The following is a 20,927-nucleotide window of genomic DNA, read 5'->3' as shown; positions in this document are numbered from 1 at the left end:
AATAGTTAAGGCTTATTAAGTTCTGAGTCCAGGCACTGTTCCAAGTGCTTTGCATGTATTACGTCATTTACTCCTGACTACATGAACTAAGTACTCTTATTACTTCCACTTTGCACACAAGTAATCTGGGTACAGAGAGGTTAATCAACTTGGCTAAAGGCATCCAGCTCAGCAGTGGTGCAGGTAGGCTTCAACCCTAATGGTCTGACTCTGTCATCCACACCCTATTGCGTTATGGCATGGACACACACACACATACACACCTGTGAGTGTGCATGCACACACAAATACACACTCTCTTGCCTCTTGCCTTTGTGAATGTTTTTCCTCTCTCTGGATTGTCTCCCCTCTCCCACCTCTGCTGACCTGGCTAGTTCCTGTTCGTCCTCTAGGAATCCTCCTAGGCATCCTACTCTCCCGGCAGCCTCCCTGGACCTATCAGATGGCGCTGGGGGCCCTTCCCATGGCCACTGTAGCACCTGTGTTTACTCCACTCACTCAAAGCTGTACTTCTTTGTTCATGTAACTGTCTCCCATTAGATTTCCAGCTCCGTAAAGGCAGGTACTGAGTTTAATTTGATTTGCAGTCTCAACTCCTCCCATGCTTTTGCTCAATGCAGTAAATACTTACTGAGCCCATCCTGAGACCCAGAAGGCTCTGTGACTGAATGTCATGTAGATTGAGCCTAAGAGTGCAGCTGAAGTGGTGCAGAGTAAAGGAAGGGCCAGATCTAGGTGGGGATGTGCTCATCCTGGAAGGCTTTCTGGGGAAGTCACATGTGAAGCCTTGCTTTGAGAGTGGGACTCTGGGTTAGATGAGAGGTCGACAGTCTATGAAGAAGGTCCTTATGAAAGCTTGCTGCTGGGATAAACTCACTTAATGAAACTCAACCACAGTTATGCTGCGTGCAAACCCCAAGGGACACAGCAATGAACAAACATGGCTCCCACCCTCCAGGAGTGTCCTTCTGCCTGGCATGGGATGGGGCAGGGAATGAGACCTGTGTGGTCAGCTAGTATCCTCTAGTTGTAGAGTGAGACTGGGCCTGGGACCCCGGAGGAGTTCAGGTCCCAGGACAAATCATCTGGGTGAGTGGGTGCCCCCCTCCTTACTACCTCAATACCAGCGAAATCTGTAAAAGCAAATTGGAATAGATGGGGAGGAGATGTCATCTCTGTACTTCTGACCTTACCCTCTGACCCAGAGTTGGTTTGTAACAACTCTTGCAAATGGATTGTTTCATGTTGTACCTTCAGGTTGAGGATTGATATTGGGGATTGATACTCCTTTTCCACAGATCAGGAAACTGAGCTTAGGAAACCACTTGACTTGCCCAGGTAGCTTGAATAGTAAAGCAGAGATCTGAACCTGAAGCCCTGTCAATCATTCGTTCACTCTACGCACATGAGGACCTCCAAGTGCCAGGCACTGTGCTGGGGTCTAGGGATATAGCTGTGGACAAAACCCAGCCCCTGCCCTTGTAGAGCTTACATTCTAGAGGAAAAGAAAAAAAAAAAAGAAACCAGTTAGATGAGTACAGTTTTTGGTACCTGGGTGGTGCAAGTGCTAGACAGAAAGATGAGGCAGGGAGGGACGATAAAGTGTGCTACAGTCTAGGGTGGAGGTTGCAATTCTAGATTGAATGGCTGGGGTTGGCCTCCCTGAGAAGGTGATATTCCAGCAAAGACTTGATCATTCTTACTTGCCTTTGCAAAAATGAACAGTCTTGCCTGAGGGGGAGTGCAGGGAAGGGGTCTTTTTGCCAAGGAAGCAGCTTCGGTTTCTGGTCACTCTTCCCAATTTAGGGCTAATTGTGTATGTGCTGCAGGCATTGTTCAGTACCAGCTGCCTGGCACCACCTCCTTCTCCCCAGCCCGCAGCTTCCTGTGGCACCAGACACTTAGTTGCCACAGCTGTGATGACACCCCTCCTCCTCTTCCCTGCTGCAGCATGGAGCACAGGATAGTCATCTTCCTACAGCATTCCCAGAAATTTCCAGAGAACAGGCACCTGAGTCTGGTTGAGAGGGGGCAGCAGCTCCTTGGGACACCATGATAGAGGGGCCACCACAGGTGCTGCTTAGCCAGGAGAGGCCTCGGATCTCTGGGGAGGTTAGTGGGCTCCCACAGTCTAATGCATGATTGTCTTCCAGACCCCGACACTGATGCAGCCACTATCCAGGAGGTCAGTGAGGCTGTGCTGGCCCTGTGGCTGCCCACAGACTCAGCTACCGTTCTACAGAAGATGAACGAGATCCAGGCCATTGCAGCCAGGCTCCCCAACGTGGACCTGGTGCTGTCACAGACCAAGCAGGACATTGCGCGGGCCCGCAGGCTGCAGGCTGAGGCTGAGGAAGCCAGGTATGGCCTTGGGCCCTGAACTTCTCTCTGCCCAGGATTAGGCTGGCGTTTTGCTTCTCAACTCCATTGCTGGGAGAGGGATACAGAGGGCTGGGAGACAGGAGGGGATGCTTACCATGGTGGGGAGTGGTACACAGAATCCAGAGTGCAGGTTAAACAATTTGCGTGACTGTGTCTTCCGTACTGGAAACTGCCCAGAGATTGTCTCAGGCATAACGCAAACATTCATCACGTCTGCTTGGTGGGGTCCTGGGACATCAAAGCTAATACTTTGCTTGCTCTTTGTCTTGGCTGGGAAGGGTGTTCTTTTGGACTGGTGTGTGAGTCGAACCACACATTGATTCACTATTCACTCATTTTCTCTCTCCTCTCCCTCATGCTTCTCTCACCCAGGAGCCGAGCCCATGCAGTGGAGGGCCAGGTGGAGGATGTGGTTGGGAACCTGCGGCAGGGCACAGTGGCACTGCAGGAAGCTCAGGACACCATGCAAGGCACCAGCCGCTCCCTTAGGCTTATCCAGGGCAGGGTTGCTGAGGTGAGGCATCATGGCTTCCTCCACCCATATTTGGGCATAAACAGGAAAATTTGGGCACCAGGCATAGAAAATGCCAGAAAGTGACTAGATGAAAAGTGACTAGATGAAAGCTGAGGTGGAGTTCTACAGGAGGGTGACAAGTTTTGGGCTGGCTGTGGGCCTTGGATTTTCTGATCTTGTGGTTGGGATGCAGAAGCAGGAGTAAGAGGTGGGCAATTTTGATTGTTCTGGTTGGAGAGGGTTTTTGCTGCCTGATGAGTTGGAGAAAAAATGGGGATGAACCCCCCACCTATGAGACCCACTACAAATGCCAGATCTCCCTCTTTCCACAAAGGTTCAGCAGGTACTGCAGCCAGCAGAAAAGCTGGTGACAAGCATGACCAAGCAGTTGGGTGACTTCTGGACACGGATGGAGGAGCTCCGCCGCCAAGCCTGGCAGCAGCGGGCACAGGCAGTCCAGGCCCAGCAGCTTGCGGAAGGTGCCAGCGAGCAGGCATTGAGTGCCCAAGAGGTACAGAGAAGGCAGAGTTAGCTCAACGATGTATGGCCAGTGAGGGGGTCCTGAGCAGGAGAGGACTTTGCACACTTTATAAGACCACAAACTCAAATGTGCTTAGAATAACAGAACCAGAAGAGGCTTGAGAATCAACCCAAACCTGGCCAGGCATCTGATTTCTCCCTCCACTGCCTTTAGTATAGCTGGCTCAGGGACATTGGAGATGACCAGTCCAATCCCTTCCCTTTTACAGATGAGGTGGTGACTTGTTCACAGGCCTAAGACTCATCTATAAATCAGGTCCCGTGACACTGGATCCAGAGCTTGTCTCTTGGATCCCCAGCCTGGACAGATGCTCTTTGCTTATCCTAACCTGGGCTCCATGATTGTCAGAATTAAATGAGAGAGAAGATCAAAGAGCCCATTCTCAGTGTCTCACGCACACTACCTGCTCCCCCTATGGCTAGGAACACTGGCACTTTCAATCCTGGCACAGTGACCAAGTTGCTAAGTATACTATGTGACAGCTTAATATCAATATCCTATGATGTGACTAACATTGTCCTGGGAGTGAGGTGGGACATGTCAAGAGCTGGAGATGGGAAGAGGGAAACACAGAAGTTTAAGTCATAGTCTGTGACTCAGGAGTTTTAATAGGCAAAACCAATTCTATTGGGGGTTAATAGGAGGCGCTTTCCCACTGTGTGTTGATTTGGGTGATATCAAGTGCTTTGGCCATAGGTCTTTAGGACCTTGCATGATGACAATGACACTGAGACTGTTCTACCTTTTTCAGGGATTTGAGAGAATAAAACAAAAGTATGCTGAGTTGAAGGACCGGTTGGGTCAGAGTCCCACGCTGGGTGAACAGGGTGCCCGGATCCAGAGTGTGAAGATAGAGGCAGAGGAGCTATTTGGGGAGACCATGGAGATGATGGACAGGATGAAAGGTGAGGGAATGGTTCAGGGGCACGGACTATTGGGCATTCATGAAGGCTGGTCCCACCCAACCCAAGGCTTCTGAAGCCCATTCTTATTGGAGCTAGCCGTGCTATGGGAATGAGATCAAATGAGATTTTTTCTGGGTGTCTAGTATGTATGAGGCTGGGGAATGCAGAGATGGTCCCGTGACTTGACCTGGCCTCAAAAAGCTTGCAATTAATGGGACCATTTTTTCTATTTTTGCAAACAGTGGGGTCATATTTTCTCTTCCTATTGCTTTATGTTTAAGGTGCATAGAACTATATTTAAGAGGATGAGGTGGTCTCTGATAGGGGTTGAATAATAAGAGTTCTGGGGCTCAGAGCATAAATAATTTGAGAGAGACATGTTCAGTGAAGGTAAGAAAAGAAGATTTGAGATGGGCCTGGAAGAATGTATAGGCCTGGGAGAAGCTGTGAGGAAGAGGAGGGACATTAGGATAAGGGTGTTGGGAAGCAACAAGGTATGTTCTGACATAGGGACAGGAGAAGAATATTGCTGAGGAGCTGGTGGGAAAGAAGTGGCATGGGGTTAACATGACTTGTCCCTGTGCCTGGCTTCTAGTGTGAGGATGAGGAGGGTAGATAGCTCAGGAGGCAGTAGGGCACATCCAAGGATTTTGAATATGATGGAAACATAATGAAAATAGCTTTCGGAAGGGTTCCAAAGATTTCTCAGAAAGGAGAACAGGGGCTCCTGGGAACTAAAGTCATCGCTAAGACATGATGATGGGATCACTGGAGTGGTGTATCCAGTGAAAGCCACAGAAAGAGTTCCTTCAAATTTCAGCAGAAGTGTTTGGCAGAGGGCACCACATAAAAGGTTGGGCTGGTGGGTTGACGATGAATAAACCTGGGGCCATGGGCAGCTGCACCCAAAGGATGAAGTGAGAGGAGCTGACCTAGGGGAAGGGGCCAGTGGCTAAGTCAGTGCTTTTCCTTGTCCTGTTCATCCAATACTTTGTATGAAGATAAATAATTTATCAAGTCTCTGGACAACAGATAATTAAGACACCAGGTAACAGAACCAGTATTCTAAGGCAATAGCAAAAGTTCAGAAAGATGGGCTGAAACTAACAAATGAAATTAAACGAAGAGAAAAGTAACCTCCTGCTCTGGCCTTGTTTGGGCTTAAACCACAAGTACAGCTCAGGTGAAGCCTGGCTTTTCAGTGGCTAATGCTACTGCAACCACTTTATAACTAGTAAGTGATAAGCAAATATGAGTTGTTACTCATCTGAAAAAGACCCAAGAGTTTTGAGTAAGTGATAAGCAAATATGAGTTGTTACTCATCTGAAAAAGACCCAAGAGTTTTGAGTTACTGCAAGCTTGTTATAAGCCAGCGATGCTTGCTGCAACCCAAAGAGCTAACAAACACAGTGCAACCAAAGTGAAGAGAGTAATAGCTTGGGGTAATGGTAAGACTATTTAGCAACTGGAGTGGTGTGTACCCACTAACCAGAAAAGGCTTAGGCTATAGTATTGGAACCGGAAGGTACCTGCTTGCAGGAATTTACCTTTAGTTGCAGGATAATGGGGGAAGATCATGCATTGACCAGGGGTAGGAGGTGGGTTTTCGGGATGAGTACCAAGGAACAGAATGGCAGCTATTTAACAACTACTATGGACATATTTAAATATTTTATCAACCTGTGAATCCATATGGGTATCTACTGGCTGAATGTCAATCCAATAATAACACTGTTATACTCTGCTGATGGGATCTCACCTGGGGGATGGTGTTCAAGTGATGGCTACTACATCTTCAGAAGGGATATTGACAAACCAGCATACATCAGGGAGAGAGTGACCAGGGTGGGACACAGCAATTATATCAGATGAGGAGTAGGTGAAGAAACTGGAGATATTTAACCTGGAGACAATAAAGCCTCAGATATGTGAAGGATTGACATGTGAGGACAGAGAAGGTATATTGTTATACCCCCAGGACACAGACCTGGGACAAGAGGTGGAAGTAAGAGGCAGTCAGATTTTGGCTTCACGAGAAGATGACTTTTTTCATAACCAGAGCTGCCTAAGATTGGAGCCTCGTGAGGCAGTGCCTGCTTCCTTCCTATTCCTGGAAAAGTTCAGGCTGAGCCTGGGTACCAGCTCTCATGGATGTGATAGAGGGACTCCTGCCTAGAGGGACTCCTGCCTATAGGGACAGGGGGCAGGCTGGACTGAGTCACTTCCAGAGTTCTTTAAACCTCTATGCATCATCTAGTGGTTGTATGCAGAATGAATTGGAAGAGGAGGGCTAGATTTATCTGGAGTGGCATTTGGGGAGGGAAATTGAGGAGGAATTCTGGTCACTCATCCAGCTCTTTTGTCAAGGTGCCTACTTGAGGATCATTGGTTGGATGGCAGCTGTCTGAGCCCAACAGCACTGGGTTGCTAATCTTGGTGTCTGTGACTTCCTTCATTAGCCTGGGACAACTGTGAGAGCCCAGAGGGTCAGGGGCCCAGGGATAGTTAGGAGTGGGGGCCTGCTGCATTTGGCCCCTGCCGGGTTTCTAAGCATGGAATAGGGGCTAGGGAGGCATGAAGATGGGGGGGCACCACTGCCTTAGAGGCCATATTTTTCTGGCGAGGCTTCCTCTGCACATGCTACTTCCAGTTAGCAGGAGGGGAAGGAAGGGTTGGGAGTCTTTGGGAGTCTCACCATCAACTCCTCCTCCTGCTGCTGTTCCATTTGCCTCAGACATGGAGTTGGAGCTGCTGCGGGGCAGCCAGGCCATCATGCTGCGCTCAGCGGACCTGACAGGACTGGAGAAGCGTGTGGAGCAGATCCGTGACCACATCAATGAGCGTGTGCTCTACTATGCCACCTGCAAGTGATACTACAGCTTCCAGCCCCTTTCCCTACTCACCTGCCCCCTTTGCTTTTAGTTAGGGGCAGATTGGTTTGGAATGCTTTCCATCTCCAGGAGTCTTTCATGCAGCCAAAGCACAGCCTGGACCACCCCTGGTGTACAGCTAGCTCAGATCACCCTGAGCTGCAGCTGAGCCTGAGTCAATGGGACAGTTACACTTGACAGACAGAGATGGTGGAGACTGGTATGCCATTGAAACTAGGAGCTCTCAAGTCAAGGAAGCTGGGCTGGGTAGTATCCCCCGCCTTTAGTTCTCCACTGGGGAAGAATCCTGGACCAAACACAAAAACTTAACAAAAGTGATGTAAAAATGAAAAGCCAAATAAAAATCTTTGGAAAAGAGCCTGGAGGTTCAACAAGGAAAAATGGTCTGTCCCCTCACTGGGTAAACTCTTGCCACTGTTTCTGTCTCCTATTTGGGGTTTGTGGGGGACTCCTCTGTTCAAGCCCATGGTTTGCTCTCCTCTGTTCCACCTGGCTTGCTGGATACCCAGATTTAGGGAGTCTGGGCCCCTGTGCCCCAGAACCTGATGGATTCTACCCTTGAGAAACCAGACAAGCAGTTTTCATCTCTAAGCAGTGATTCAACTTCTTGTTTACAGATGGGGAAATAGAAATCCAGGGAAGGGAAGGTTCCGTTCAAATTCATGCAGCTTTCAGAGGAAGGACTAAGACTAGAATCTGTGTCTCTTGGGGCCTTAAAGTGAAGTAAATGGATATGTGTGTGGGGTGGGGTGGAGGATGATATGGAATGGCATGGACATTTGTGTGTTAACCATGGCCCAAGCAGACACTGTGCTAGACATTTTATCTACATTAATTTCTTGATCATTGTTAATCATTTTAATTATTTATTGGCCACGAGGCTGGGCACATCATCTGCATCATTTCATGATGCAGGCGGTGCTACTATTCCCATTGGATAAGTGAGAAAACCAAGGCATTAAAGGCTAAGTAACTTCCCCAAGGTCACATATATGGCAGTTTGGGGCAGAGCTGGGGCTCAAACTCATGCTATTCTGATACGGCCATTCAGAGAATGGCCACTAAAGCCAGACTGCCTGGGTTTCAACAGAACCTGCCCCAAGGGGTTGTTGTGAGGAGTAATGAGTTAATGGTGTAACTCATGTCCCTAGGTGCCTGGAGCACTGTGTACTCTGCTGTATGCACATCTGTATGCACTTCAGCTACAACTGCTGGTTCCTTACTCACCCCAGCCATCCACGCACTCTCTACTCTAGACACGCTCAGAAGTCCCTGAACTGCTCCTGACTTTGAAAGAACCAAATGAAGCATCATAGAGAAAAATATGTCCATTTTATTGAGCACAACACTGAGCATGAAGCTGGAGGGGCAGAGGGTGAGAAGACTGGGGAAGGACAAGAACGGTATGCTGGACTTTCAAGGAGAGAAAAGGGAACAGAGGCAGGATTAGAACTCCTGGCAGACATTAAAATAGTCAACTTCCAAGGTTAACTCAATTGGGTGTGTGCACGGAGGGCATGTGGCCGGGATAAGAATTCCTTGCAGCCCTTACTCATGAATTTCTTTCCATTCCACTTTGGAGGGTGTGGCACGGCTTTTAGATTGAGGCAGGGAGAGGGGCCAGAAGTGTACCGGGAGCAGCCTGGCTGGGTCTCAGCGCGCTTGGGAGCTAATCCTAGAGTTAAGGATTAGAACTTGAAGAGCTCACAGGCAGACCACCATGGACAGCTGCCTGTCATTCATGCGGATGGGCAGGCAACAGCATTAATGAGCCCAATCTGGCCAAGAGGTTGGAGGCTTGAGAGGTGGGAGTGAGTGTGTGCAGAGTGGGAGTCTGGATAGATGCTCCATATGGCTTTGCTTGGAGGTGACACAGCCTGGCCAGCCCGTTAAGCTTTTCACGACAAACAGTACAGACCCAGGCGAGAGCTATCTACGTACACTGCACAGAGCCACGGCACGTAGGGTGTGGGGGCATAGAGCAGGCAGGTCAGGGAGACCTGGAAGCCTACAGGCGCCACTCCTCCTGCTCACAGCTTCAACAAGGCTCCATGCCTTGGGGCTCCCTCGCGGGCCTCCTGTGAGGGGCTGCCCTGCTGGCAGCAGGCTGGTGCTTCCGGCCAGAAACCGCTCCTGCTAGGCCCTGCTCTACTTGCTCTGCCTTCCTCCCTCTGCTGGATAGACACCAGGTTTGGAAGAGCAGAGGAGCTGAACATGTCTCCTGCAAGAGAAAGGGGCTCAGAGTGAGGGTGGGGCTGCCACTTCAGACCCCATCACTCACACTCTGGTATGGGGCTCTCCTCTGGGACAGAAACTCTCCCCAAGCCTCACGCTGTGACCCTCCTCACCTGAAAATTGCAATGACACAGGCACAGACTCCAGGAATCACATAATGAGACAGACTCCAGTCTGCCCTGCCCGGCAGTGGGAGCTGCCGCTGGCTTTAACTGGTACCATGACCTCCGACTTGAAATTCCTAGAAAGGAAATGAAGCAACAACCTTTGAAGTATTTGAGGGGAGAAGAAGAGTTAATGGGGCAGGGCAGAGGTGGTAGTTCTCTGTGCCTGCGGCATCCACTCAGCTCTCCCCTCATGAGGTTCAGAAAGTTCAAGACCCTGCAGAAAAGATAAAGATAACCAAGCCCCCCTAACCTTTCTCCTCCAAAGCACAGAGGCCCTAGAAACTCAGGGAATCTGATGCTCACCACTTGCACATACCCAGTTTTCTGTAGGCTTTTATCATCTCTATTGCTTCACTAACCTTTTATAGCACCTCTGTGAGGCAGGCTGAGTAAATAAATAGACTTCAACCCATTTTACAGATGAGCAAACTAGAAGCAGAGACATTCACTGACTCGTCAATGGCCTCACAGCTAGTAAGTGATGGGGACAGGGCTAGAAGCGTTTTCCCTGCCCCCTGACCCAGAACTCATCCCTCCCTGTAGAGCTGCCTGCAAGTGGGAGAGGCCTTTGTGTCCATTTCTTTCAGTCCTGTTGGCCGATTTCTTTCAGACCCAAGCTGGGGCTCCATCTTTGGCTAAAAATACATACTGTTTTTTGTTGGCCTTTTTGATGAGTGTGGGCTCAGAGCAGTAGGAGGATTTTCCTTTGCTCCCAATGTTCAGGCAGCTGGAGCAGCAGCCACAGGGCCCGGCGGCCAGGGACCCCTGATGCATGGGCACCAGGCTGCTGCTGATGCGGAGGGAGCCGTTGACCAGGCAGTTGAGGGACCTGCCACCAGGAGCAGTGGGCCGGCTGCCATGCTGGCAGGGTAATTGGGTCAGAGCAGGGATTGCTACACTCTGGTCCACGATTGGTGCCTCAGTGATGGTGATCTCAGGGGAGCTGGGTCTAGAGGTTTCTGAGGCTTGAGTTTCAGGCGGCCTGTTCTCCACCTCTGGGCGAACGCCCGGGCTGTGCAGGTTCATGTGTAGCTTCCTCATGTGGTGCACCACAGCTGCTGCGTTGAAGGCTTGCTAAGGAGACACAAGAGCAGCCTCTGGCCTTCTGCAACCTCAGAGGGCCTCGGGGCTTAAACTTTCCCTTTGCCTTGTGGCCTCTTGAAACCTGGGTGCCCACTTCTCATTTCAGAGAGGGTACAGTGAGCTCCAGTGCCTTCTGGGACATCGCAAGGAAAGCCCTTATGTCAGCTCCTGCCGGCCCAGAACAGCCTTCCCACCCCCTCGGAGAGGACAGCTTACCCTCCACTTGCTCTTAGCAAAGTTCTTCTGGATCTGGAGGCTGACTGATGGGTAGATGTCCCGGTGGAGGGCTGTGTTCCCGTCAATCCTGTGGATGTAAGAGGGGACACCTGGCTACTGGTGGCTATGGACACTCAGCCAGGGGGTGGGCAGGGTGCCTGCAGGTCCAAGTGAGAGCTGGGTAGAGTATGCAGAGGAAAGGCAGCCCACAGCAGGTAAGGGCTACAAGCAGGCGTTCTCTGTCCCCCTGGGCAGGTAAGAGTGGGCTTTAGCTTTGGAAAAATCAAAAACTTTTAGAGCAGGGTCAATAAGCTATGGCCCATAGGCCAAATCGGCCCATTGCCTGTTTTTGTAAATAAGGTTTTATGGGGACACAGCGGTGCCCACTAATTCAGGTATTGTCTGTGGCTCCTTTTGCACTGTGACAGCAGGGTTGAGTAGTTGCCATAAATGCAGTATGGACAGGAAAGCCTAAAGTATTTACTGTCTGCTGCTTTATAGAAAAAGTTTATTGGACCCAGCATCACAGGGCACTAGCATAGTCACCATTCTTTAGCTCAAAACCTTGCCTAGAACCCACCTGCTCCTGGAAGCCTTCCTCAATAAGGCCATCTGGCATAGGCTGCCCCTTTTCTATCCCCTTAGCCTCTTATTTACTGGTCTCTAAGTGTTTCTCAGACACCTGATGTGTGCATAGTACTGTGTCAACTACTAACAGACCTCGAGAAGTAAGAGACATGGGCCCTAACCCCTAGGACACTACAGTCTATGTGGGGGTGTTGCTCATGCTATGGACTGCAGTAATGCATGGTAAGCTGTGTGATTAATAAAGAGAACTGGGGAGATTGGGATGGGCTGCAGGGATCAGGGGCTTCAGGGAAGGGCAGAGACTGATCTGGATCCTGAAGGATGCTACATACAGGGCAAGAAGCAGGACATTGTAGGTAGTGAGAATGATCTGATCCAAGGTGTAGTTAAGAAAGAGCTTGGTATGTGGGGTGAGGGATGGCAGGAAGACAGAGATAGCTCCCAGACCTATCTGGACAGAGGAGGTATGGTGGCGATCCTGGGAAAAGAGGCTGGAGATAAAGGGTCAGGCCATATTAGGGAAACTGGAAAGACAAAGGAATCCAGGCTTGCTGGGGTGCAAAGTGGGGAGCTATTTTAAATTGAGTTGGGGAGTAACATGAAGAAGTATTTTAAGATTTTCCTATTTTGCCAATTGGTTGTTTTGCAATTATTCCTAAATCACTTCACCTGGAACAGTTATTGATCCCTGAGTAAAACAAAGCTCTTAAGGGCAGAACAGAGTTGCCCATTCCTGGCACCTCTTGAGTAACTGGTATTGAGCATTGCACCCTATCCCAGTGCTGAATGACAGCACTTGGCTGCACCTGCCTCCTGCACTTGACCAGACAACCCAGCTGCTACCCTTGCACCAGAATCTGCTCCACTGAATGCTGTTTGAATCTCCACTGGGCCTGATGAACAATGGCATGGTCCTTGCTCGTTGCAACATTAAATGGATCGAGGCAAGCAGATTCCAGAGGAATGCAATGTTGAATGAGTCAGCCTGGTTTTGGGAGCTACAGGGCTGGGGTCTAGAGTCCACTCCATGTCTCACTCACCAGGGGTGACTCAAGGCCTTCTCACAGGTGTACCGCTCATTCGGATCCTTCTCGAGCAAGTGGCAAATAAAGTCCTTGGCTAAGGGGAGCAATCAAAGACACGACGACTAAGGACCAGATTTCATGACTGATGGAAATTCACTTCCGGGCTGGTGGGTGGCAGTGAATGCATCTTTAGCTGATCTTCCAAAGAGGCAATTTTAAGAGTCTTAGAAGAGGAAAAAAAAATCCAAACCACCTAACAACAACCCACCATAAACCACCAAAGAAGGGAAGCTACAAGCCGCCTCACCCACATAGCACTGCAGAAGCATCACTGGTCACGAGGCCCCCATGTGCCTGCACACCACATGTGCATATGTTTGCATGGAAACAGGAACCAGCACTGGCACATGGGCACACATGTGAGTGCTAGATTGTTCCAGCTCCAATTTCCACTTAACAGGTCCAACAATCACGTAATGATCATCTTCTCTCACACACAGACATTGCATGGTCTTTCTTGGTATCTAATCCCTTGGTTTTGCTGCTCTTGCCTGGAACTCTCCCCTCACCACCTGGCTCTGCCCTCCTGGCCCCTCATCTGAACTGCCCCCGCTCCCCCCGCCGTCTCCTTATCAGGCATACTGTGGTTCTGACCCCAGAAAAACAAAAGCATAGCCCTTAGAAGTAAATAATTTATTGGGTCTTTGAAGCAGATGAAGATTTCTCCACTTTCCTTGGCAGCCTGTTCTGTAAGATCCCCAGGAACTTTGAAGAGCCAGGACTGTCACCCTTTGTTAAGCTCATTTCTCCTGCCTGGCAGCCTCTACCTTGAGCCTGTTATCTCTTCTTCGTGCCTACTGGCCTTACCTGACTCAGAAATGTCATCCCAGAATGGGGACTCAAACTCATAGTAGCCCTCCTTGATCTTCTCGAAAAGCTTAGACTCCGTTTCTTCGTAGAATGGGGGGTATCCACAGAGCCTGCAGCAGGACAGGAAGGCGGTACACTACTGAAAAACCTGTCCTCCCTGAGCCAGCCTCTCTGCTCCCCCAGGCTCCCACTGTATATACAGGTGGGCAATGAAGGTCCCAGAACAGCGGTATGACCAGGACACGGATCTGCCTCAAATTCAAGAATGGTACAGGTCCCATGAAGTGTTTATGCAAGTGCCAAGCCTTGGCACAGGCATCCCTAGAAGGTCTCTGCGTACATTATGCCCTCAAACCCTTGCCACCTCTCCTTGTACTTTCCCTGACTCATGAATGCTATATAAAATATCTTTAAGAAAGATGGGGTAGACTGTCTACTTGATTGTAAGTTTGATGAAGGATTTATTTAGGCTGTGTTGTTCACTGCTGGATTCTTTAGAACCTAGCACAGGGATAGATGCAGAGTAGATAGGCAACGAATATTGGTTGAGCAAATAAATGAGAGTGCTTATTTAACATAAATGGAGGAGATAATTGAAACCAGGTTATTTTCCTAAGAGCAAAGTTTGCTGTAGGTGAGGAGGGATGGTGGGGAATTGGTGATGAGCAGGTTAGGAAAGGGAGAGCTTGGGAATGTGTGGAGAGGAGCGAAAAGGGGAAGCCCTGACCAGCTTCATCCAGGCCATGGTTTTGCCTTGGGAGAGAAAGCTGAGATGCAGGAACAGTGGGTCCACCTGGCTTCCAAGACTGGCTTGGCCTCTCTCTTTTTCACTGTTCATTCCACAGAGTGGGATCCAACACATTTATAGGCAGTAAATGGGGCAGGGGTGCAAGAGGAGGGAGTGCCAGGTGGCTGTGCAGTGGATTCATGCTGAGCTCTGTTTTAAAACTCAGTGGAGGTCAAGAGAGAGGAAGCTTTTAAGCTGCGTGTACATGTATGTGTGTGTGTGTGTGTGTGCACCTGTGTGCCTGTGTCTGTGCATATGCACATGCTTGGAAGAGGAGCCGAGACAGAGGAGGGAATGAGAAGGGGTAAGCAGGCTCCGAGATTTCTCAGCAGCTAAACCCAGGCCAGCGTCTACTCACAATATGTAGGTGATGACGCCGATGGACCAGCAATCCACAGCCTTGCTGTAGGGTTTCTGGGCCAGCACTTCTGGAGCTGCAGCAGACCAAGGGCAGAGTCAGGGCTGGTGGCAAGAGGAGAGGGATTTGGGGTGGGGGCTGAAGGTCAGGCTTAGAGAAGCAGACTGGGGAAGACCATGGGATGGTGGTGTTTCTAGGTGACTGAAAACTCCCTAAGGCTGGGGGCTGTGTCTCTTCTGGGAAGACTAAGTCTTCCTGCAAAGAGAGACTGTGACTTCTCCATTAGTTTGTGAATTTCCCCATGACAGGGTCGATGACTCCCCTGTTGGACTGGAGATCTCCAGGGCTATGTCTCCCTGATCACAGTGAGTATTCTCTGAAGGCAGGGCCTGTTTCCCCATTCAGATAGGGGATTCCCAGGGCAAGGGTGATCTCTCTCCCTTCAGACTTGGAGATCATCAGTGTAGGACTGTTTCTCTTCCACTAGACTGGGAGCCTCTGGGAGGCAGAGGCTGAGTCTCCCCCATTAGGTTAGGAGATCCTGGAGCAAAGGCAGTATCTCTCCCATCAGACCGTGGGTACCTTCTGATAGGAGGCATTTAGTCTCCCCCATCAGATTGAGAGCTTTCAGAGGGCGTGAACCATGACTTCCTCTGATTAGGAAGTCTTTACACTCCTCTGCGGAGTGTAGAGAGTTACCTTCTATATTTATCGCAGCTACCAGAACTTTGTACCTGGTGGGACTCAATACCTACTGATGAGTGAATGACCTGACTTTCTGGGGGGGTAGATTCCCTCTCTTGAGTCAGAGCTCTGCTTCCCATTACCCAACTGCAAACAGATGATTACTAGTGAAGGAGGAAGGGACAGGAGCGGATGTTCAGAGTTTCAACTTTCTCTCCTGTAGATTCCAATAATACTCTCCCAGGTGTCCTGCCTGCTCTCACTCTTTTTGGGTGCCCTGGAAACCTACAGGAGTGTTCAAGCAGGAGGCTCCGCCTCTGCCAGTTTCCCAGAGTGCTTCCTTGGGTGGACATTTAGGAGCCCATTTCTGGGTTCCTTAGGCCCAATTTCAATATCCTGTGCTTCCTGGCTCCCAACAACTGGGGGCTAATGTCTCTTCCAGAGTGGGAGAAAGGAGTGCTCAACCCCTCAGCTCTCTGCTGATCTCTGGGTTTGTGATCTTGTCTGCCCCTGGTCCAGCTGGAAAGACAAAGGCTCAAAGTCTATCTGCAGAAATGAGAGCCAAAGCATAGGCAGGAACTGTGGAGGGCTCAGGGGTAGGCGGTCTTTAAAAATGTAGCATTTGGGAGCAGTTGGGACGGATCTTGAGATGGATGAATTGGCTGGCCCTAAACCTTGTAAGTGGATGTCCTACCTGGATAGCCCCTGAAGTTGAACCCTATGTTCTCAGAATTACCCCTTTCTGTGAGTGATAGGCATGTGGTTGAATGTAGCCAACTGGTCAACCTTCCTTCTGCTCCCAGACTTACCCACATAGCCTGGGGTCCCACAGGCAGTGGACATGACGCCATTCTGTTCCATCTTGGACAGACCAAAGTCAGTGATCATGATCTTAGAGTTCTCTTCAGGGGTAAGGTACAAAAGGTTTTCAGGCTGTAGGAGAAAAAATATGTAGTGTAGGATATAACCACCTGAAGCAAGTATTTTCCTTCTCCTTGATACATAATTTCATAGGAAGCTGAGCCCTGGGCTCCTGACTTCAAGGCCAGCCCATCCTCCTCCATTCTTCCCTCCTTCCTCCTACCTGCACCCTCACCCCTGCACCCCAGCACTCTGCCTCTTGCTTATGGCTCTGACTTTGCTCAGTCTTATAACCATTAATATACTCACCCTTTCCTTCCCTCACTTCCAACTACCCCAGGACTGTTTGTGTTTTGAGGGAACCTATCTTTGGTTAATGGTGTCTGATCTCTCCAAAGTCCAATGCAATGCCTAGTACAATGTAGGCCCTCAGTAAGTATTTTGTTGCATTGGGTTTTGACTGTGGCTGGATTTAAGAAATGTGTGTATTATTTTGGTATCCAAATACGGTTAGGCATAGTGAAAGGTTCAGGAAAAGATTGAGGTGCAAATTAGTAACCATTGTTCACTCATCCAAGGTCTGTTTAAGGAATCTAAGGGCAGAAGGGGCCTTGGGAGTCACTAGTCCAACCCCCTTACTTTATGGAGCTTAGATGTCTCATGACCCATGCAGCTTCCTTAAGGGTCATTATCTGTTTCCCACCCAGGACTCCCGGCTTGACACCTTTAAGTCTCTGTGGACGATGCCATTCTCATGGAGGTATTTCACTGCCGACAAGACCTGCTGGATCACCAGACTGGCATCCTTCTCTGTGTAGACACCCCGCTCCAGGATCCGGTCAAAGAGCTCCCCACCAGAAACACTGTGGGCATAGGATCAAGACAGGATTTCAGTTCTTATTTCAGGTCAAAGTAATGCAAAGGTATTTGCTTTGAAGCCATGGGGGACACAGCTGTGGTGGAACAGGCAGGCGCCCATGAACTGTGATTGAAGGGCTGCTGGCAGGACTACTCCAGTCTCAGAACACCCACTCTGGGCACCTGGAGTGATATCACTAGGCAGTCATTTCTTTGGGCCAAGCATTGACCTCTCTCTCTCTGAAAATTTCCTTTAAAATGTAAATGCTTCCGGTTGGGGTTGCACAAGAAGCCAATAATCCCTTAGTGTGGACACACTTCTTAGCCACCTTCCTTCCTGGCCTATGACACAGGAAGCCATGATGAAAGAAGGGCTGACACAGAAATTAAGCAAAGTAGGAAAGCGAAGGCATGAAAGTGAAACTAACTGTGCTTACGTTAAGATTTCTTTCCTCATTTTGGGAAACTGGACTTTGTAAGCTGGAATTACAGGTAGGGCTGTAGGGGTGCTTTGAGACTCAAATGGTAGAGTATCTTAGGACTCAGAGGAGCTTAAAGATCAAGTCCGGGCCGGGCGCGGTGGCTCAAGCCTGTAATCCCAGCACTTTGGGAGGCCGAGACGGGCGGATCACGAGGTCAGGAGATCGAGACCATCCTGGCTAACACGGTGAAACCCCGTCTCTACTAAAAAATACAAAAAACTAGCCGGGCAAGGTGGCGGGCGCCTATGGTCCCAGCTACTCGGGAGGCTGAGGCAGGAGAATGGTGTAAACCCGGGAGGCGGAGCTTGCAGTGAGCTGAGATCCGGCCACTGAACTCCAGCCTGGGCGACAGAGCGAGACTCCGTCTCAAAAAAAAAAAAAAAAAAGATCAAGTCCGACTTTTATCTCATGAGTACCGTCTACACTATTTTTGCCTAGAAGTTTTCTAGTGAGTACTAGAACACTTATGTGTCAGAGAACACTCTACCTCCTAAGACAGAGTGTTTTTTGGCATCTTCCTAATGTTTCTGTACATTATGTTGAAAGCTGATGCCCTGTCGTTTCTACCAGTGCTACCAATTTTACCCATTGAGACTGCACAGAACAAGAATAACAGCCTTTCCTGTGCACCTTTCAAGTATTCAAAGATAGTGAAATGCTCTCCAGAGGCCTTGTCTTCTCTGAGATAAGCATTCCCAGACTATTTCAACCATGAGCCAGGGGTTCTAGTCCTTTCACCCTCCTAGTTCCCCTTATCACTTTCCCATGACATTAGATGTGGTCATTCATGCCCAACTAGTGATGAGGGAACAGAATTTCTCCAATCAAAATTCACTTCATCCTGCTCTTTGGCTTCTGGTCTTTAGACTTTGGGCTCTCCTATAGTAGCTGAAGGCCTGTAGGAAATACGCTGTTTGTACAGAGCTATGAATTCTTAACCCTGAGGGGCCTGAGTCCTGGAGCTATGCTCTGAGGAAGCTTGGTATTTCCTCAGGGACGTCCAGCCCTGCCCATCTCCTTGCCTCCCTGCCTTCTGAATTACTGTGTGCTAATCCTGTTGGCTTGGCCTCATTGAAGTACCTGATCCCTGATCACCTGTTAGTGCCACTAGGGGCCCTTCCCATCTCACTCCCTTGACTGCCTGCTACCTCTCTTTAGAGGCCATCAGATGACCCCCCAGTTAATCAGCTGCTTAGGCCTGAGTTAGCTCATTAAAGTTTCTTAGGAATCAGCCCATCAGCCAAAAACCATGTTGTGTCTAGCCACGCTGAGATTGCGGAGTGGTGTGTGAGTGCGTGTGTGTGTGTGCATGTGCAAGTGTGTGTATTTGTGTGTGTGTGTGTGTACTTTATAAACAGAAGTGTCTTTGAGCCCAATGCTGAGTCCTCATGAACACCGACCAATCTCTACAGCAGTCATTGTCAGGCAGAACTGTTGTTTGGATGTGGGAATGACACAGAGACCTTGCTAATGAAGCACCACTTCTGTCCTACAGGTGGACACGCACAATCACAGCCCGTCTTTAACTTTGGGTGGCTCTCTTTTGAGAAAATCTTTCTTTATATTGAAATATATCTACCTGTGACTTCTGCTCCTACAGTGATTTTATGCTGGAGTGATGTTAAAGCATTTACTATCCAATTTGATTAACATGTATTGGTCCAAATGGACTGAAGCCATGGTGCCAGGAAAGGGTTCTGGCGACTCCTTGTTAGTCTGGCATTACCTCTTCAGTTGTTTGGTTGCAAGGGGCAAGGAGGGGTTGGGCAGCAGAAGGCCATGGATGGGTTGGGGTCGCAGCTATTTGCTGACTAGTAAGATATGTTCTAACAACCGATAGGGTTGTTCTGGTGCAAAGGAGCTCAATAATCAACCCAGGTTTACCCTGTGGCCCACATAGAACCTGCCCATGACCAAAGGCACACTCAGTCTAAAAGGACCCTTGGCATTTCTGAGCCTCCTGAATGAAGTCTTCGTTTTTGTCTTTGAATCACTGTCCATCCCTCACCAGCGACCAACCTCCTCTAGGCCTCCCAGGCCCCACCAGGCCTCTGTGGAGGAAGTAAGTTGCCTATCACTTACAGCTGCATGACAAGGTAGTAGTGGGTGGTGCTCTCGTAGATGTCCTCCAGGGTCACAATGTTTTCATGCTTGATCCTGGGAAAAATAAAGTGCATGATAAACGGTATGTGGTTCAGGTTGTCCAGACAAAGAATGCAGACCTAGCCCAAAAGTTTCTGTTGGAGGCTTTTGATGGCAATGTTTCGGAAGACTAGGTCTTTGTGAAGTCTTCATAATAAGTAGACTGTCACAAATTAATCCCAGAGAAAAGATTCCTATGGTGGTGCTCGGTCTATGTTTACTGAATGAATAATTGATCATCCTTCCTTCAGGAAACAAACACTTCCTTGTTATGCCAGGAATCTCTTTAAACTTTACTAAAAGAGACAGTTAGAAGAATGGAGGAAGGCTAAGGGAATACCTGACACTAGGTTATTCTACAAAGTGGGTATTCAGATGTTAGAAATATTGCATTTAAAAAGTACAGGTTGAGTATCCCATATCTAAAATGTTTGAGACTAGAAGAGTTTTTGGAATATTTGCATGTACATAATGATATACCTTGGAGATGGGACCCAAGTCTAAACATGAAGTTCTTTTTGTCTCATGTGTACCTTATACACATAGCTGGTAGGTAATTTTACACAATATTTAAAAAATAATTTTGTGCATGAAACAAAACTTTGAATGCATTTTGACTGTGACCTGTCACATGAGGTCAGGTGTGGAATTTTCTATTTGTGACATCCTGTCAATGCTAAAAATGTTTCTGATTTTGGAGAATTTTGGGTTTTAGAGTAGGAATGCTCAACCTGTATACAATGGGAAGGATTCAGGTGAGCTGAGCCTCCTCTTGGATAACCACAGAGGAAGTGCTGAAAAATTAGTGTTCCAGGATATCGTGAGAAGCAAGGTAGATGCTTATTTTTAGGGTTAGTTCTGTGGGATGACTTAGATAGGTGATTCTCAACCAGGGATTCTTTTGCCTCTTAGGGAACATTTGGCAATATCTTGAGACATGTTTGATTGTCACGACTAGCGCAGGGGGAGGTGCTGCTGGCATCTAGTGGGTAGTGGCAGAAATGCTGCTAAACATCCAACAATGCACAGGATAGCCTCCAACACCACAAAGAATTATCTGGTTCAAAATGTCGACAGTATCATGGTGGAGAAGTCCGGCCCTCTATTACCCTTGTTTGGGGTTACTCAAAGACTGAATCAAGCAGAATAATCATATTGGCAGAGGGGCTTGGCTTGCCAGGCAGCAATGCTGTGCATGCCTGTAAAGGAGAAAATTCTCTAGGAATTTTACTCCTGGCTGTGCAGCACAGGGGTTAAGGACTTGGACTCAGACTCAGACTCAGTCAGGCCTGGGTTCACATCTAGTTCAGGCAATTAGGTAACTTCAGCTGGCTTAT

General features: G+C 48.9%; 2 protein-coding genes across 2 annotated transcripts in view; one reads left to right on the top strand and one right to left on the bottom strand.

The window, feature by feature from the left end:
• The window catches only part of LAMB3 (laminin subunit beta 3), a 150,854-nt gene extending 143,239 nt beyond the window's left edge, over window positions 1-7,615 (top strand). The window contains exons 20-24 of the mRNA XM_033197651.1: window positions 2,154-2,361; window positions 2,755-2,896; window positions 3,231-3,407; window positions 4,189-4,342; window positions 7,078-7,615. Of these exons, the coding sequence (XP_033053542.1) occupies window positions 2,154-2,361; window positions 2,755-2,896; window positions 3,231-3,407; window positions 4,189-4,342; window positions 7,078-7,214 (818 nt within the window). The 3' untranslated portion in view covers window positions 7,215-7,615. The remainder of the gene's footprint in view (window positions 1-2,153; window positions 2,362-2,754; window positions 2,897-3,230; window positions 3,408-4,188; window positions 4,343-7,077) is intronic.
• A 932-nt stretch (window positions 7,616-8,547) lies between these two features.
• Window positions 8,548-20,927, bottom strand: part of CAMK1G (calcium/calmodulin dependent protein kinase IG) — a 30,894-nt gene continuing 18,514 nt past the window's right edge. The window contains exons 4-13 of the mRNA XM_033197697.1: window positions 19,531-19,605; window positions 16,833-16,971; window positions 16,057-16,180; window positions 14,564-14,639; window positions 13,416-13,528; window positions 12,564-12,642; window positions 10,936-11,023; window positions 10,286-10,710; window positions 9,583-9,710; window positions 8,548-9,455 (exon numbers count right to left, since the gene is read on the bottom strand). Of these exons, the coding sequence (XP_033053588.1) occupies window positions 9,620-9,710; window positions 10,286-10,710; window positions 10,936-11,023; window positions 12,564-12,642; window positions 13,416-13,528; window positions 14,564-14,639; window positions 16,057-16,180; window positions 16,833-16,971; window positions 19,531-19,605 (1,210 nt within the window). The 3' untranslated portion in view covers window positions 8,548-9,455; window positions 9,583-9,619. The remainder of the gene's footprint in view (window positions 9,456-9,582; window positions 9,711-10,285; window positions 10,711-10,935; window positions 11,024-12,563; window positions 12,643-13,415; window positions 13,529-14,563; window positions 14,640-16,056; window positions 16,181-16,832; window positions 16,972-19,530; window positions 19,606-20,927) is intronic.

The sequence above is a fragment of the Trachypithecus francoisi genome, unplaced genomic scaffold, assembly GCF_009764315.1.
Source record: "Trachypithecus francoisi isolate TF-2019V2 unplaced genomic scaffold, Tfra_2.0 Lachesis_group5, whole genome shotgun sequence".
Lineage (NCBI taxonomy): Eukaryota > Metazoa > Chordata > Mammalia > Primates > Cercopithecidae > Trachypithecus > Trachypithecus francoisi.
This window is presented reverse-complemented; position numbering and strand designations above follow the sequence as displayed.